The 19,053-nt window shown below is 38.7% G+C and overlaps 1 protein-coding gene across 3 annotated transcripts in view; it reads right to left on the reverse strand.

Annotated features, from left to right (window-relative positions):
• Nucleotides 1-19,053, reverse strand: part of LOC137176169 (synapsin-3-like) — a 120,396-nt gene that overhangs the window by 12,404 nt on the left and 88,939 nt on the right. For all 3 annotated transcript variants that reach the window (XM_067582274.1, XM_067582271.1, XM_067582272.1), the window contains 4 exons: nt 12,404-12,466; nt 3,732-3,874; nt 1,791-1,865; nt 1,535-1,637 (listed from right to left, as the gene is read on the reverse strand). In XM_067582274.1, coding sequence (XP_067438375.1) covers nt 1,535-1,637; nt 1,791-1,865; nt 3,732-3,874; nt 12,404-12,466 — 384 coding nt within the window. The remainder of the gene's footprint in view (nt 1-1,534; nt 1,638-1,790; nt 1,866-3,731; nt 3,875-12,403; nt 12,467-19,053) is intronic.

The following is a 19,053-nucleotide window of genomic DNA, read 5'->3' on the forward strand; positions in this document are numbered from 1 at the left end:
AGGCTTATTTTCTCACTGTTGACCTCACCCAGTGTATAGCTAGAGAGAAGTGTGATGTCATGCTCTCAGTCTAAATATGGCCATGTCAGATGTCCCAGACCAGCCTGTTTCCTCAGATTTGAATACAATTGAGGCTGTTCTAAAAACAAAACTGATGACAGATGATACAACTATTTGTCTCATGCTTCTCTCCTGAGTACAATCCTTACAGGAAAAGTCCTAGTCACATCATTACATCATCTTACATAGCATATCATCAGCCTTTACCATGTGAGAGCTTTCTAAGGGAATGTTAGGATTTGCCTTTCTACTTTTCTCTCAACATTCCTTTTCTACTTCCACTTCAGCTAGTGACTTCCTGTTTTGCAATGACCAGCATACAACAAGACTGGACCTGTCTGAGCATTTTAAGAGTGTTTTTTATGTGCCAGTGGAGAAAGTGACAACAATAGTGATAGCAAAGTGAGAGTTTTTCAATTTGAGAGAAAGCAAATCATGCCCCTTACTCAAAACTCAATCATCTTGTTCCTGCATCACATATTCTAGTCTATTTTCACATCCTGTATGTGTGGAAATTGGTCTCTGCGCATCTTCTATGATGAATTTCTTGAATTTGCGTGACTTCTGAATACTGGGGCAAAATGGCAGCTGTGAAAAGAACCTTCTCTGTCGGAGGGATGATACCATCAAAACCAAAGAGAAATTGGTACCAAAACATCATGGTTTGCTATCAGAGTTCTGAAATATCTGAATGTAAAACCTCTTGCCTTTCTATCTCAAAATGAAACCTGAATTTGACAGTACTTTTGCCTTATAAATCAGGATTCATGATGTTTATATGAACATGACCCCTTTCACATTACATATTATCAGATGATCCATTGCTAATATAAAAATATTGTTTAGAGCAGCTTTAACTTTAACTTAATGTAACGTGATGTTATTCTCTTTGGTAGATCTTTTCATGAGGAATATTACAGACCTTTAAATGCATACGTTTCTAGCATGGGTGGGAACTAAGCCCCCAACCCAGGCAGAGTTAGTGCCTTTGGAGCAAGCCTCCATCACAGCTTGTGTTAGGTCACGCCAGGCAATTTTATTTGTCTACAAACTAGAAGCAACAAGTCCAATGCTTAACTTTACCAGTCGACTCAAATAAACAGGCTGTGTTAGCAGGCACTGTGAGTCAACCGCTGACTCCTGATGTTGTTTTCATTCTGCAGCCTGTGTTTGGTCTACAGACTAATCATTCTTTCAAGGCTCTGATGATCATGTGCCATCAAGTCTGGCTACACCCTTCCTTGTTGACTTTCACCATGACATGAAAAATATTATCGGCAGGAAGTAGACTGAATTCATTGTAACATTTAGATTAAATTTGCATTGTACAATGTACCATCTAACCACCTTTGCTTCAACAGGTGTTGCCTTCGTTTGTCACCGTTTTTGTGCTGCTGATATATCAAATTACAATTGTGCTCTTTTTTATGTTTTCTAAGACTATGGTTAAGGGTTATTTTTCAAACAAACTGACCTCAATGATATAGTCATTGCCATCTTTTCCGTGGACAGCCTTCACTGCACAGATGTCAAGGCCACCAAACATCTCAGCACAGGAGTCCACCCACAGCCGGTATCTGGAACACAATGACACCAATAACTGATAAACCAATAATTAAGGACCCCAAAATCTTTGGAGATATTATTCTTAAATGTGAGATTCAGAAAAAAAGCAGACATACTCTTATATGGAGGTAGTGAATTACTAAATTGGTCTGCATTTAGCTCACCTGTCAGTCATGGCAATCTGTTCCAACATGGCAGAGCCTGTGTTAGCCTTCCAATTGCCAGAGATGGATGTTCTCCTAAAATCAATGGAAAAGTTCAGGAAATGAATCAATACGCCTCCAGTTAGAAAGCTTGAACGCTCCACCAAGAGTTAGTCACTCGCAACTTTTTCTTGTGCTGCTGAATAGAGAATCTCACGGGAGATGCTATCGTCAGTTCATCAGTGATGTTAATTGCCATCCACACCTACATTATGTTTGTGTCAGAGCCATCTAAAGACATGCTTTCATGATGAGGCCAGGGGAAAACAAGATGAGATAAGCTTGGCTACTCTGTTCCTCTGCTTTTGGTCAAGTAATTGTTTAGATACAGAGACTTGAAAGCTAAGAGGGTGTTGACTCATATTCATTGTGACTGTACGCTCTGCTAAATTTACAGAACAAGGTCTCTTGCTTCCAAATGGGTGTGAGGGTTTGAGGAGAGAATGGGACCATGACTATCTGCGAGTGAAAGCACTGTTTCGTCATTGCTAAAATCTGTTTGAAATCCCAAAACTTCTAATCTGCTTTACTGCATTGTAAAGCACTTTGTGAAAAACAACGTTATTAAAAAAGCTTTAAAATTGTATTTGAATTTAGGGACTAACACAACTTGAAATCACCAAGTTTGTGAACCAACACTAACTAATGAGTACTGGTCCTTAATGGTTGTAAACTGCATCCTTTTCAATGAAGGTCAAAGCTGGTGTTTTGTAAGTAGACGTTAATTAAGTGATAGGATAGAATTTGGTTTATAAATAAAGAAAGAAGGTTAGGACCATCTGAACACTGCTAAAAAACAGTTAACAAGATCAGATATTCTCCCTATGATTGGTATTAAATGATAGTCTATATAATATATATAGTGAATTTCTTGGGGGTAGTAACAAATATTTGAAGTTGTTTTGCATGAAAAGTTCCTTTGTTTTGTTTTTTTTTTGGTTGTTTTTTTTTTGTGCTGTATCTCAGAGTTTCTCTAACACTGAAAAGGCGGTGGGTTATAGCTTCTGCCTTACAGATAATTCAGTTCAGTGCTGATTATATGACAGTTTGTTATCTGCTGCCTATGCTGGCTTTATCTCTGTCAGTCTTTCTGGTTAAATGAAAGTCAAATTAAATGAAATTCTTCCTGGAAAACTTTGGTGCAGTTTCCACTGCAGGAACTTTTCCAGGAGTCCAGGCACCATTTCAGGAACTCAGGAACCTTACCTGTGTTTTGACCAGAGGAACTAGAGACTAAACTTAGTTCCTCACCCATAGCTCCAGGAACCAAAAAAACAACCCCTGGTCTGAAGGTAGCACTTCCTGGTGGTTCAGGAACTGTTGGGGCATGTGAAAATAATGCCTGAAATGTCAGCCTCCTATTTAAGAAGTTATCAGACTAATTTGAAGCAGGTGTGCTGACCCTGATGAAGGCCACAACCCAAAACGCATTGGTCTTATAATAAAGTTCTTTATACTATAAGTGTTCCTGGAGTTTTGAGACTTTGTTTTCCTCCTTCATGCACCTTGGACGTAGGTGAAGTTGTGCCAGAAATCCCTACTTTGCTTTTATCAGATTTATTATATACTTATATGCCCAATCGTGACAGTTCTTCAGACACAGTCGGGAGGCAAACAGAAATAAGTTCTTGTTTAGTTCCATAGTTAGTTGTGTGGTTGAAAAAGTCTGTTAGTGAGTGGAATACTGTCTCATGAAGGTTTAAATGCTGTTTCAGAGTGTTTTCCACTCTGACAAGATTAAAACGGAATTTCTGACATGAAAATGTCTGCCTCAAAACAATAGCTTTATAGGCAGCTACACTACATTTGTACTAGTGCTGAACCCTACAAGCGGTTACTACTGTTTGACTTTGTAGGTCACTCCTGTCAAATGTAGGATGCTGGTAGTGTGAAACATCTTACATGTAAGCCTTGTAGTTGTTGCCGATCTTCTGGATACGGATATCATACTTGGACTGGACGTAGGGCTCAGTAGTGGCATAGGTCCCGGCCAAAGCCACCACGCTAGTGATGTCCTGGAAGTCCTGTTGGTTTTCAACTTTGATCTGTTGGAAAGACGCCACTCGTTAGAGAGCTGCTAATTACAAAGCCTGCCGTCAAAGCTGGCAGTGGTCGGTTAGAATCCCACAGGAATTTCACACTTGTGCACAGGCGGGATAATGAAGGGTCTCTGGATGGAAACATTTCCAGCAGTGGCTTTGAACTACGTCACCTCATTCCCATGAAGTGATTAGACTGCAGACTGTCAACACAGACTGAGGGGAAATTACGTAATGGCAACCCATCGAAACAAAACATGGCTGTTACATAAAATTCAGGTAAACTAACTTTAATTCTCTAACAATGAGGTTTGTCATTGTAAAATAGGAAAAAAAACACCTAGTTGTCATTCATTCAGTCTCCCATTTGAAGAAGTGCTCGGCAAGATCCAAATTTATTCTTCATTTTAATTCCACCTTTGATACGAAAGTTGACTCTGTCAATCAAACAACCTAATTCTGATGTTTTTTTCCTACAGTTTTCTGCAGATGATGTTTGAGTTTCAGTGGGTGGCACTCTCTTCTTTGTTTCGTCTTTGATTGTGTTGCACAGATTTACGTATTCCACCAGGTCATGGGAAACAGGGCATTTTGGCAGTCAAACCTATCAAGCTTTAATGTATGGCAGACTGTGCTAACTGTCTAAGATGCAAAATGATTCAGTCCAGAGCTTCCACTCAATCATCATCATCCCTCGCACTGGTATCATTACAGTTACACAGAGGAACCAGTGGTAACTGTGGCGTGCCATCACATGAAAGAGAAACCAGAGCGAGAAAGAGAAACCAACAAAAGGAGGAAATATGATGAAAGTTCTGGTCATTGTATTGTATATATAATGTCAGGAAGCTGTGGTTCACCCTCTCCAGGGTTACAACTCTTCACTCTGTTTGCTCTACTGAAGATGAGTGTAGTTTGAAGTGGGCTTATAGTAATGGGTTTGAATGACTTCAACACACTCTAAAATGTTATGGGAAAGTGATTTCAGTCTGTTCAAACTGTTCACTTTGTTACTCTCATACTGTATCATTTTTGTGCCTCAAAGACAAATTAAAGTTTTGGTGGCATTTGAAGAATTAAAATAATATAAAACAAAATATTTGTATCGTCACATATGCCTTACATCTGCATAGTGTATTGAATAGCACAGAGCATAAATGGGAACAAGACACTTGCATCTACATGTGACAGTGTGAGGTCTCACAATAATGTTAAATGACCTGTTTTAAAGGTTTTAGGTTTAGTACACTTTCACACACAAACAAATCCTAAAACCCGCTGAAAAAGAAACACAAACAACTATCAGGGTGGAACAAAGAAATCCCAAGGAACTTTTAAAAATGAGGCAACCCTCCCAAAAATGAGCCACAACTAAACTGACAATGGGAAAACAAATAAAAAGAAAACTGAACAAGGATGAGAATGGTACCAAAACAATAAAATAGTTTTTATTGCTTAAAAGAAGGGTGGGCAGCTTTGATAGTACTGTAAATGTGGTCAAATAAACAATGTTGTCACTTTGATGGGTAATAACATGAATATGCTTGCTGGAACCCACATATAAAACAGTTGTAGAGAACTGTAACACCAAGTTAATCCATTAGTTTCTCAAATGAGCTCATAAGGCAGAGTAGCAAAGAGATAACTGATGAGCAAAAAATGTAAGAACTATTCTTTCCTGAGCTGCAGCCAAATAGTGCAGTGCTGGTGCAGTAAAGACATCGCTTCTATAGGATCTGTGTGGTGTAACAAGGATGTCTATGTTGGTCACTTGGGGAGCAGCTGTTGAGAACAACAAATTGTGTCTATAAACATTTGTACCGTTGCTTTTTCAACAAATATCAATTGATAATTTATTATCTGATTGATTTTTCATGCTGAAGACACTTTCAATTGCCACAGTTTACAGTATCTCAGTGTAGTTGAACTATGGATAACTGATGAAAAAATATTGACATAGAGCCTCAGAAATCTGCATAGAGACTCCTTATGTCCTTAAAGGGTGACTATGTAACTTTTAAGGGAGGAAATAACTTCCTCTTTCCTCTTGCAAGTGAAAAGTTTAATTTCTAAGGAAGGAATAAAATACACTCTTGCTCATTTCAGTAGGCCCACTCTCAGGTGAATTGCTGTTACTTGGTCTGGGAAGAACAGTAGCTTATGTGGCTAATGTTAGCAAATTTTAGATATTGCTGTGTATTTGATATTTCTGAGTAAGTTTTCTGATGTTATAACCCCTCTATACTTGCTACCACTACACTATGTGTTACCATGTCACAGACTGACATTTCAGAGGTGTTATTAGGAAAGTTTATTGAAATGTTCAACCCCTCATGACAAAAGTAACACATTAGTAGAACAAAAAGTAATTAAGTCACCAAACTAATTCAGTATATACAAAGAAATATCTTCTTAAAGTTTGCTACCATTAGACACCATTAGCTAATGGTCATACCAGACAAAGTAAGGCTCATTGTACAGTGTAAGCAGTATCCTGAAGTGAGCAAGGATGTGTTTTAATGCAATGAATTCAACGTTAAGAGAAATAATGTTTTCTTTTAAAAATTACATATTGTTGCTTTAACTTTGTATTGTGTTTGAAATTTGTGTTATGATAATAAGGTCACTCTGGCCGGAAGGCTTCAGTAGTCTTGCGTCAATATAATGTTAGTTTGCAACAAAACAATCCATGTATATTATTTGTTTATTGTCTTTCATATGATTTTATAAATTACACAAAGTAAAGTATGTACTACAAAGTTATTATGAGCATTTCGGTAAATTCTTTCATATTGTGAGTGTTGCTAACAGTGAGCTAACAGATGGACTAAAGTATTGAGTCAGAGTACTGAACCCTGCCAGTTTACAGCAGGTGGGCAGAAGTTGAAAGAACAAAATCAAATGAATGAAGGGAAGTGACTCACAGTTCACATCTTGGCTCTAGAAGTAGAACCTGATAGCTAGTAGCAGGTCCAACACTGAGCTGTACACATGCTAATCCTTTCAGAGAATTATGCAATTCCTCTAAGTAGCTAAACAAACCATAATGGTGCAAACAGAAAGTGAAAAGGTATCCCAGAGAAGGTGAAACACTGGCATAGAGATAAAGAACCACACCTGGTGGAAAATCTCATGTCATACTGTCAGTGTCCAGATCAAACGACATGCAAGAGTCTGACTGGTTTAAAAACATGTAATGGGAAAATAGGGTAGTGAGCTAAATAACAATAATATTCATAATAATATCTTTATTTATACAGAACTTATCAAAACTAAGTTATAAAGTGCCTCACGCAGAATCACATAATAACACACAGCAATAAAATGATGAACGTGCCAAATGAACATTAAAAAGCCATCCTGACATTAAATAAATTAGTGAAACCCACAAAACAGAATAAAACAAGCATCAAGTAAAATCAGGGAAGGCTATGCAATAAAAGTACGTTTTGAGCTTAGATTTAAAGTAGCCACTGACTCAGCCTGCCTTATTTCCTCAGGCAGGGTGTAACAGAGCCTCTGGGCTCTTATTTCAAAAGCTCTGTTCTCCTTAGTCTTCAGCTGAGAGTCTGGAACAGATAGAGGGCCCCTGTCTGAGGATCTCAAAGTGCTAGCAGGGTCATACAGCGATAAAAGGTCTGAGATATAATGAGTCAGACCAGTGCCTTGAAAGTAGCACGTTAGCAGAGCAGCAACAGCACCTTCAGTTCTCAGTCTGTGGTTACAAAGGAGGTGTCCAATCACAGTATTGAGTGTTGGTCACCTGTAATTTTTGATTGGTCCACAACAGTGAGGCCAGCCTTATAACAGCGAATGTCCCTGACTGACTGACTGACTGACTGACTGACTGACTGACTTAATATTGTTTCAAGTGACAAAGCAACCATTTAGATTCTCAATACGTGGTCAATTAATCCAAATAACACCTATTGTGTTTTCGGAGATGTGAGGAGCAGCTGATGACACATGACTCTGCTAGTAGTACATACGCTGCTTTCAATGATAAAAAGCATCTGTATTATGATTAGTATTGGTCATTCTGGACCTGTTATTACATTTTATCAGATCAGAACCTCATTTTTGAATATGAACTATGAACTACAAGAACAAATAATTTAAAATTTGCTGAGGACATCTTTACTTCTGGTCTCTTTGTTTAGTACAATCCAGCTCTGCATTTGATCAAAAAGCACCAAAACTAGCAAACCGCTAAAAACCTTTAATGTTTTTGTGGTGAGCACAGTGTTAAGCTGATAAAAGAAGTTAACCTATTTACTTTTTAGTGATACTATGTAAAATACTCACTGTAAATCTGAGTCTCTACAATTCAAAATTAATTTAAAATTCAATTACTGATAGACCACAGAAGCTTACTGTACATGCAGTATCAGTACCTGCGTACAGAGATGCTGTAACTGGGAGCTCTATTTTTGTTTTAGAAAAACTGGAAGTGACGCAGAGGAATTACAGTCATTGTGGTGAAGGTTGGCGTTGTGACCGCACCGCCTGGTCTTCATAGACAGTTGAGAAGCTGTGAGTACAGAGTAGTCGTTCTCTGGCTGCAGCCCACTGGAGCACAGGAGGTGTTATCAGGTAATTCAAGTATTACTATTTTATATATATGTTACATTTCAACCTCCAGTTTTGGCACTCTCCCTCTCTGTAGTATACACAGCAATGGAGTATTATAAAAAATAATACTATTGCATTTTGATATACGATATAATAATATAATGATATATGATAAATGTTGGTCTCACAGATGAAATCTAAGACTTGTAGCTGTCACATTAGTTTGTCTGAATGTAAAGTGAAGCTTCATGTTTTTACTGGACAGAACAACAGTGCTGCCTCTGGGGCTCTATATGTACACATATCAACACATTTCAGTAAATATAAATGTATTAAAATGAACAGATCAGTCCATATTAAATTTTGTTTTATTTTATTAAGCTACATAACAGTTTGGATTTTTATTATAGCTACATTACAGACTGAATAACATAATTTACTGCATCTCTCTGTCAATCATGTTATTTTTGTGAGAAAAAATGTTTTACTGGAGCTTTGATTATTTTGTCAGTGTACAGTCAGGTAGGTGTGTTGAAGCTGAGCTGCTGCTGTTCAAATTGCAGAATGATTGTACTGCGTCCTCCTGTCCTTGGACTTACTTTGAACTTGCCAAGTCCGAACTTGGCGTACTTGGTATTGAGAAAAGCCCTGTGTCAAATTGGCTTCAGTCAAAGCCATGTTATTTTTTCCCACCCACATTCTGCAAAGATCTGCCCCTACTCTGCCTCTGATTGTCTCTGACCCTGATATTCTTACCCTAATCCAACCATCTCACTTTTCATGCCTAAACCTAACCAACAAGGACAACGAGTACTAGCCAATCAGAGGTAGAGAAGAGTGGGTCTTCGCAGAATACAGGCGGAAAAAAATGAGGCATCAAAGCCCGGCGCATTTCCAGGGGACTTCGTCACCACGTGTTGCCACTTCCCGTATCTGTCGTTTCAAATTAAAAACCCTGTAGCATTTCATACCCAGTCTAGCCATACACTAGGTTTTGACCTAGTCTTGTTATCACTGTAGTTACGCATGTAAATTGGAAGAAAATTGATTTGAAGTGTAAAAATACAGTTCGGGATGCAATTACGCATGCAAAGCATGGGTGAAACTCATGCCGTTATGCAGCCTGTATAAACAGCTGTATTGATTCAAATAAAAGCGTATCTGTTCTGTCAGACACGTGTGAGATGGATGACAGTCAAGGCTGTCAAGCCTCAGCAATCTATACATTACTCTTTGACTTGGTCCAACATTGGGTTGCAACCCAAGCTTGGGTTTAAATCAGAATCTTTCCAGGACTATGCCAAGCTTTCTATTAACATAACTACAAACTTGCTTGCTTACGTATGATACATTCACTACCACAGCCTAAAGCTTGGCTTAGCTAAGGTTAATATAGACGATGCTGTGTGACCAAATCACAAGTAACATACAGAGGTCTATACAGAGTTTGAACACAATTTCCTCCTGTCCTACTGCTTATAGTCCAGAATGAAAGTCTAATCTAATCTGATAAAAATGGCCTTCTTTAAGGATGATTTTGCAGGTTTGAGGTTCTTATTGGACTACGTGGCATCAGCCAAATGTGGAAACACTGTAGATTTCCCTCCCCAGAATGAATGCGGTTATGATTTATTATGAAAAAATGCTACATCTAGCACCTATAAATAAGCTTTATGTATTGATAAAGGTGATAACTTGGATGTTAATTTTGTATTAGCAGGCTGGAAATGCACATTTACAGCTCCACTTACTAAGGCATTTCAGGTTTCTGTCAAAAGCAAACAAAACATCAATGGCCTAAATCCCACATGTTCCTGTCTGTTCTCCGAGTTCTGTGAGGTCTGAGGGGTTGAATGAGGTCCTGCTCTACAAGGGCCTGCCAAATTCCCCCAGAGACTTATGGGAAACTCTATAGTGTGTCTGGCTCCTGAACAGGAAACCAAGCCCATCCAGACAGACGAGGGCAAAAGACATATACACTGTAGGAAGTGTCCCCTGTGAATCTAAATAACTGGCGGGAGAAAGGCACAGAGATACAGTACATGTTCAAGAAAAAGTATGTGAACTTTCTTACTGCTGTAGCACTCGTCTCATTCTGTATTCAACAGATGATAGACATCAGTCCACAGTTACTTCCATACAGAAGTGTACCAGACTGCTGTGTAAGAGAACAACAAACAACAAAACTTAAAGTATATCAAGATGAGACTGATGGACTGTGCTCAGACCTTATCAGTGGCGTGTGTGTCTGCTTGCTCTTCTTCTTAGAAAAGATCAGATATCCGTTCAGTGAAAGTAAACCCAGGAACACACTACACACTTCACAGCCTGATTATGACTGTGATTTGGCTGGGCTGCCCGCTGAAAGTTGATGAGTTGAATCATCCGTCGGGGACCCCTCAGTCAACTGAGATTCTTTAAGTCAAGCAGTCGAGTTTTTTTTTTTTTTTGGTCACTCAGTGTGGATTAAAATAACAGATAGAAGCTTACTAAAATGCACAATACAGTAGCCTAATAAGCCTATCCTGTTGAAGACGAGAAGTTATTATTTCAAAGCAGACAATGCAGTGAATTATTTTAAATTTGCAGGCCTGCTGTTTTTATTTTATCTAAAAGTAATTCCAATCTTACATCATTTGATTCATTAATTAAATATGTGCTTAAAAAGACAGGAGCTAAAGCCTGTTTCAGACAGAGGCTGAACTGAGGGGCTGCATGAAGAGCTAGTCAATAAGGAGATTTTTGAACTGTGACTCATGCAAAGCTACTGTAGTGGAGTCCCAGAATAAAAATATTGAGCTGGAAATTAGCATAATAGGTCCCCTTTAAACTGTTTCAATTGTTTATTCATTTACACATTGTTTTTAATGTTTAAAGTGAAATAAACAAATTAGGCTATAAGTGCTTGATTTAAACAGAAATTCATGTGTGCTGCCTGTCTCATTATTCTGACAAATGCTTATGGTAGCCCAACATTATATGTCAGCAATTCAAATAGGCCACAATTCAAATCTTGCATCATATGCAGCTGTCTTTTATTGATTTTTAAATGCTCAAAAATATGTTCCCATGACTCTGTTGCGTTTGACTACATTAATGAGGTTGAACTCATCACTGAAACTCATGCCAATGGATTTACTGTTTGCCAGATAGTCTATATGAAAAAAGAGGAACAAATAGTCGAATCTTCCTATTGAACAGCCAAATCTGATTCGGGCCCTAGATTTGACCATCATGACTGATTTTCAAGATGATAGAGAAACTGGTCCAGTCTGTACAAACTAGGACAGAAGGGTGTTTAGGTTTCCAATCTCTTACCTACTGTTTGAACCTCAGACCAGTCAAAACTGGCGTGATAAGATCACATGTTTGATTTGCATGACTGGGATCTAGACAAATCTCAATGTGGTCCCATAATCTGAGCTCGTAAAGATTGAAATATGTAACTTTTGAGCTTGTCTGCAAAAGTGCTGTTAGTGTGACGCAGGTTCAGACATTTCAGAGTCTTTTGAAAATAGATAATTTAAAAGTACTCTTGTGTTCCTCCTGGTTTAAAGGAATAGGTCTGCATGTTGGCATATATGCTTCTTTGCTTTCTTGAAGGAATTACATGAGAATATTTATACCATTCTTATGTCTTATGTCTGCTAAATGTAAACCCAGAGCTAAGAGATGGTTAGCTTAGCTTAGCATGAGGACTGGAGGCTGGGGGAAACATTTAGCCTGGCACTTTCCTAAGGTAAAAAAGTCTGCCTACTAATTTTGCCTAATTTTAACCTTCACCCAGCTGTTTCCCCATGCTTCTAGTCTTTATGCTATGCTAAGCTAACAGTTTCCTTACTGTAGCTTAATATTTAATGTACAGATATGAGAGATGCATTAATCATCTAGATTTAGGGTTTGATACAAATACATTAGTGTGAATGTGAGGGTGTTTATGTCTGTATATTTCCAGAAACTCACCTTTCCCATGCCGGCGTGCGCATGGCCCATCTTCACCACCACAGGGTAGGAAGGGGCTGTAACCTGAAGAAAAGGACAACATCAGATTATTAGCTGGGGTGATAACTACTGTCTTATCACAGGTGTGTGGAGAGTTTGTACTTGTCTTCTTTGCATCTAAATAGCATTCCTATTCAAAAGCAACAGAAAGGTCAAAGGTCAAATACACAGCTTTTTTAAAACTTTTCTGTTTGAACCTGCACTAACTGATTTTTGTGGCCAGCAGAAACCTTGACATTTACTTATTATCACCCTATTAAGTTGATAAGGTGAAGATTAGCATACATTTGGAGTCTTGTTTTTGGCCACCTGGCAGATGTAAGTCCAATATTTACTCTCCTTCTTGCTTTGGTTTGGTTTCCACCACCTCCTGAGGGAAATATTGGACCTTTTAGCAGTTATGCTAAATGCTTACTTTGTCTGTTTGCTGCTTGGTGCTGGTCAGGTAGTGTAGAGTGAGCTTATCAGAGCTTGTTTGCTACAAACTGCCTGCTGCATCTAGAAATAATGCTACTTAGAGTGGTGACAATGAACCAAAGCAGTAAAGCTGTAGGCTATAAAACCAAAAATGGGCAAAAAGACCTTTAAACACTCTAGAAGGCCCTGTGGGTTCATGATGAGCTTGTTCATGAGCGACACCTTTCACATTACAAGTAGTCATTTTTATACATTGTTAAGATGATGATATTGATTATAGTGGCTTTAAATAATGCATTAATGTTGATATGTTGGAGAAAGAATGAAGAGAAGTAGGGATAAACCAATAGAGTGACCTGATAAGCACTACATCGTGAGACGACCAAGAGCAGAAAACTATTTCCTTTGCAACTGATTTGAATGTGTACATAAAGTATCTAGAACTGCCTTGTAAAGAAACACGTTGGCTCTCATGCCGTCACCCTAAATCTAAAGCTTAGGGTGACAAAGCTTAGGAGGCCTGAGGTGGAGTTGCAAGAATGTTGGGTTTATTACACAAAAGAGGGAGATTCTGGGAAGCTGGCTGGAAGACCACAGCTCATTGGGATGGATTTGGACAAACCAACAGACCGCAAACGTGCTGTTTCTCATAGTTTTGCAGAACTGAAGTGGATGAAACATCAACAGATTACTTCAAACCTCCCTGTGGTTTAAACACCCCTTGATAAATCTACTGATATGATTGTAAATGGGACTGTAATCTAAAGAGGGACTTTTCCAGTTTTCCCTGTGTGAAATAAATCTAAGGCAGCAATGCCAGGTTATGTAAAGGGCCCCTGAGTCAAAGTTTACAGCAATTATGATGCTGAAACACATGTAATCACTTATATCGAGGTATGCCATAAGATCAGGTGATATTCAGGCCAGAGGCACAAGGCCAAATTATGCATGGAGAGCTCAGACCTGCGAAGAGGAAGAAAACGCCCTGGCCAGCTGCTGTCACTTCATCCAAACCCTCCCTAACAGTCGACAAGACTGCACATCCTTATGTTGCTGTCAGCTTGTTTTGTGCAGAGCACTGAGCAGACATCGCGCAGCTAGAGGGTGTGAACGCTGCCTCTGTTGACAGATTCTAACAGTAGAGGCCTGGCTGACACGCTGCCAAGATAAAGTGTACCCTAATTGTCTCTATTATCACTTTACAAGAGCCAGATTACAGAAGGGAGGTGAGACTGTACTTGGAAGTCTACTTTGTAATTCGATTCAAGTGCTGTGCTGTGTATATGAATTGTTTATTAAAGTGTAAATTAAAGAAAAGAAGTAAATGCAAATGAGAAGAATATGGATATAGGAACTCATGACGTGAGACAATAGAGTCATTCTACAGCAATGGCAAACTGAATGATAAACTTAACATAACTAACTTATAAATGATAAACTGAACAACAAACTGAACAACTATGATTCGATTCCAACAACAGATACAAACAAAATCATTAAGACACTGGAAGTCATCCATAAAGTGTGTATTTGGACATTGTTGGCTCTGTACCCCACTACACTGGTTTAAAATGAAACAATGGCTATGATGTTAAAGCTCTGACTTTCCATTTTAAGGCAGTTTGACAAGGCTGGTTTTCCATTTAGGCAAAGTGGGCAGCTGCTCCAGGGCCCCAGATCTCCGGCGTACCCCAAAAGGTCCAGGCTTACTGTGTGTCCATTTGATTGCAATAATTTAATTTAACATTTGTTAGGAAGTATACACCACAAAAGCACAACATCAACTGACATGATAAGGGTCTAAATGTGGGCCCCATTTTTTAAAATTAATCTTGAGGCCCTATCCTGTAGATAGTTCCTGTGTCAAAGTCTACTTCTAATATCCTTCAGTGTTTTGGTTTTCATTTGCCATGCAGCAAGTCTTTGTTGTAACTCAGTTTGTCACAAAGACTGTAAAATGGCGATTTGTAGTTTTTACACTTTGTTAGAAGATACCACGTGTTAATTGGTGAGCTTTAGAGATGCTGATAGGTGGACTTAGGTTAGTCAGCTGCTAGCTTTATATTTCCCTAAATGTCAAACTTTTCCTTTAAATTCTTACATCATCATATGTGGCCAATCATCTTACTGTCACCTAGCCATCCTCTTACCACCATGATCTTAAGGATCATAATCTGAGAGGCCATAACTGTTACTCCATTACAACCAGGGCCCTGACTCAGGGGGATCCTGTCCTACCTCCAGTCTTCACAAGAGTACATTTAAGGACGATGCTACAGGTTAATGGAGTCTTTTTCATTTACATTTCCTATTGATCTCTCCATATGGAAACATCAGTCACTAATGATCTTGTACTTGCAATCAAAATGATAAATAAATTGTGATGTTATCAATTCAAAACTGAGTGAAAAAATATTAACTACTGTAAATGTGGCACACAATTAATGTCATATAATGTGTCTAAACTGTCTTTAATGAATTAAGCTGAAAGTGCATGTTCTTGTGGTTTTGTGAATCAAATAAGAAAACAAGGGAGAGCACACACCTTCCAAACAAAATGAGATAATAATCTTTGTGTTGTACATCAGTCTGGTGGGAAGTTGAAAACTTCTACCGCAGTTGCGTGTCATGTGACGAACGATAAAATTCCTGAGGTTTAGCGAGTATCTGAGAAGAGCCCAGTGGCAGCACTGTGTGGGTGTCTGTGTTTGTCTGCAGGAGAGGGTGTTTTGGGTGGACGGAGCTGCAGCCACCCACTCTGTCTGAACATGTTCCTTCCAGTCATTCTCATCAGTGTGGCAATGACGGCAGACGCTGAACATGCCGGGGAGAGACGACCACATCCTGTTCTCCTCCTGAAACTGGAGCGTCAGACAGAAATGTGTGCTCTCTCTTGTATTCTTTTTTGATTCACAAACCACAAAAACATGCACTGTCACCTTCAGTGCTTTAACACTATTAGGGGAGGAGAACATACACATACGATTGCCTTATTTAAGAACATCAGGCCAGAAATTCACTGACATTTAGTCACCATATCAGCCAGATTGTCTGGAAGATAGCAGCAATTCCACTGAATGATTTCACCATAAAAAATTGCATATTTCACTGCAATCTTCCACTTTTTTTTTTACAGAATTCGTTTTGTGTATTGGTGTTTAATCCTTATTTTCAACTTTTAAGACTCTGTTGCTAATATTGTAAATACATAAAACAATCAGCTAAAACAGATTCTATGTCACAGGTGTGGATTATTGCTGGAACCTTCCCCTCAGACATAAAGGAAGTTATTTTATGGGAAGTGTCTTTATTTTACAGTGATTTGATATTCTTGAGATGGTTCAACAAAACAAGTTTCCATCCTTAAAAAAAAGTCTTGGTGGCCATTAACGCTTGTGAGCTCTCAGATGTGGAACTTTTGGTTTAAAACTTCAGCTTTCTGTTTCATCCCAGCTGCATGAGCGCCACACGGCCTTTTGTTCCCAACATATCTGTAAAAGGCATCGGGTGTGGTAAAGACGTTAAGTAGTCACATGCTAAAAAAGCTTAATATATGGTGGGTGATTTCACTGGTCACATTGGCTCCCTTCATTTACAGTAAATGTTCTAGACGACCTGGCAAATTATGGAAATACTTCAGGGAAGCCCATCCAGCCCACACACACCCCCTCCTTCCGGCTGTATATACCAGGCTTGCTGTAAGTGAGTCACTACAGGTCAGTGTCTGAGGGGACTCATGCTTCCCTAACTTCAAAACACCTTGAGGCATTCCAATCCCAAAAAGTTTTTTTTTTAGTGTAGTGGAAGTTTCCAAATCCCACTGTGCACATTCAAAACATGAAGGGACCATTAGAGCATGAAGAACAGCAGGTCCAAACTAGCTGTATTTCTGTATTTTACTGTTTTAGGGCCAATCACAACTAAAAACATCTCCACTTGCTGACAAATCAGTTACTACAAGGTCAGTTTAATAGCTGTTGTGGAACTTTTGGTCATATCACACAATCTTCCTTTGCAGATATAATATATGTGATAAAAAATTTAAAAAAACTCCACAACAGCTACTAAATTAATTGTGTGGTGAGAGTGTTCTTCAAACTTCTGTTTCCAGACCTATTTCAATCTGAAATCCCTACAAGCAATAGACCTTTTTCATAGCAGACATATCAAAGTAGGGAAAGCACAGGTGCAATTAATACCATTAATGGTGGCTGAATCCCATTTAGTTTTTCAAAATTCATGACCCTGGTATAGTGCATGATGGTTCCCCAGTATGGCTTCCTTTGACACTGGAATGAAACTGAGCCATCATTATTGTTATCAGTTATACCTATCATTTTTTTCTGCTATTCCAAGTCAAACATTAGACAATAGATGAGCTCAAATGATAAAAATATTAATAAGTACAGTTCTAATTGTACTGTGACCTTCATGTTGATCTATAGGTAACCAGCAGGAATTACAACATTGACCAAACTAATTTCTACTTCTTCTGCACCAGTTGAATACTGAATTACCACTGCCTGTTAGTGACTTAAGTATAGTCACTTTGTAAAAAAAAAAAAAAGAATAAAACTTGTGTATTTCTAAGATAAATTACAGGCCTGACTTTTTATCAGCAACTCTATCAGTCCCTTCAGATTATCATCATTTTGTGCTATGTGGGGCAATACAACTTGTATTTATTGCCAATCTAATTCATATGATAAAATAAAATAATGTAAAGCCCACTCTGTTACAAGTATTAAACACAAAGCCAAGGAGTTGAATCAGTCTTTAGGGGCTTGTGCATTATCCAGCAAAACACATGGTGCATCCATCCTGCATTTATGATCTCTTAATTTTTATTATGGCCACTCAAACCTGCCACATCAAGGAGAAGACATGAGGCACAATGGTTTGGGCAGACGACAAGAGCAGGGGACCCTGACCCAGAATCCTTTTCAAGAGTCCGACCGCAATGGCACCAAAGACAGCTTGCCCACATCAAACCCAGCCTGAGGATTAAGTGGGCCTCAGGAGACCAATAATGTTTATCGTGTAAGTCTGTGCTGAGTTACTGACTGAATTCACACACCTGACAGGAATGGATTCAGCTTTCTTTGAAAGTGTAACCGTTCACCTTAAAGGGGTATAAAAGTGGATATATGGGCCTTGGAAATAAAAATTCATTCTGAAAATAGTCCATGGGAGGGCATATTTTACACTGTGATAATGGTTACAAGAGCTCAGTATGAAGGGCTTATGAGTATTATGGCTCTTTTAGCCACACTAGTGGCTCTGTTGGTCTGATGGAGGTCGGTCCACCACTTTGGTCCAGTGCACTGTATCTTAAAAACAATTGGATTGCCATGAACTTTTGTACAGACATTCATGGTACCCAGAGCATGAATCCTAATGACCATAATGACTTTTCCTCTGGCGCCACCATGAGGTTGACATTTTTGGTTTTATCTCTACACTTGTTAGACGGACTGTCATCAGATCAGGATGAATTGTGATCACTTTGGTGATTGGTTTGGTTTATGACTAAATTAATGACATTCCCATCAATCTCAGCTGTACTTTGTGTGTTGTGCTAATTAGAAATATTAGCATGCTAACACACTAAACTAAGAAGGCGAACATGGTAAAAATGATACTGTGCCTGCAAAACATCAAGTTAATATTTTTAGCATTATTTGTCAGCATATTAGCATGCTAAGATTAGCATTTAGCTCAAAACATCGCCTCCCAGGACCGCTCTTAGTCTTTTCAACACATGGAGTGTAGTGCTCCAACTGTCTGAACATACACAGTATGGAGCAATAAAGACAAGAAAAGCCAGGAATGGTGATTTATCACCTAAGCTGTGAACCGAGAAACAAAATGTTTCCAGTTTTACAAACAAAAGGGAAAAGGGAAATATTTGCGTTATCTCACTATGGAGTACAAATGTGGTTTACATGGTAAATTGATACTGCTCATATCTTAACAGTAATATGAGCACCAAAAACCACCTGTAAGCTCAAATGTGGCAGGGTCTTATTCAGATTATCATGTTACTCATTTATTTGAGCAGCAACCACTAACTGGAGGTAAACTGTCTATTACTGTGAAAAATTAACCTTCAGATCTAAATTTAAGCTTCAGCTACCAGTTTTCACATATCTCCCACACTCCTCATACTGTATTATTGTGAAAGACACTCCGCC

The sequence above is a fragment of the Thunnus thynnus genome, chromosome 23, assembly GCF_963924715.1.
Source record: "Thunnus thynnus chromosome 23, fThuThy2.1, whole genome shotgun sequence".
Lineage (NCBI taxonomy): Eukaryota > Metazoa > Chordata > Actinopteri > Scombriformes > Scombridae > Thunnus > Thunnus thynnus.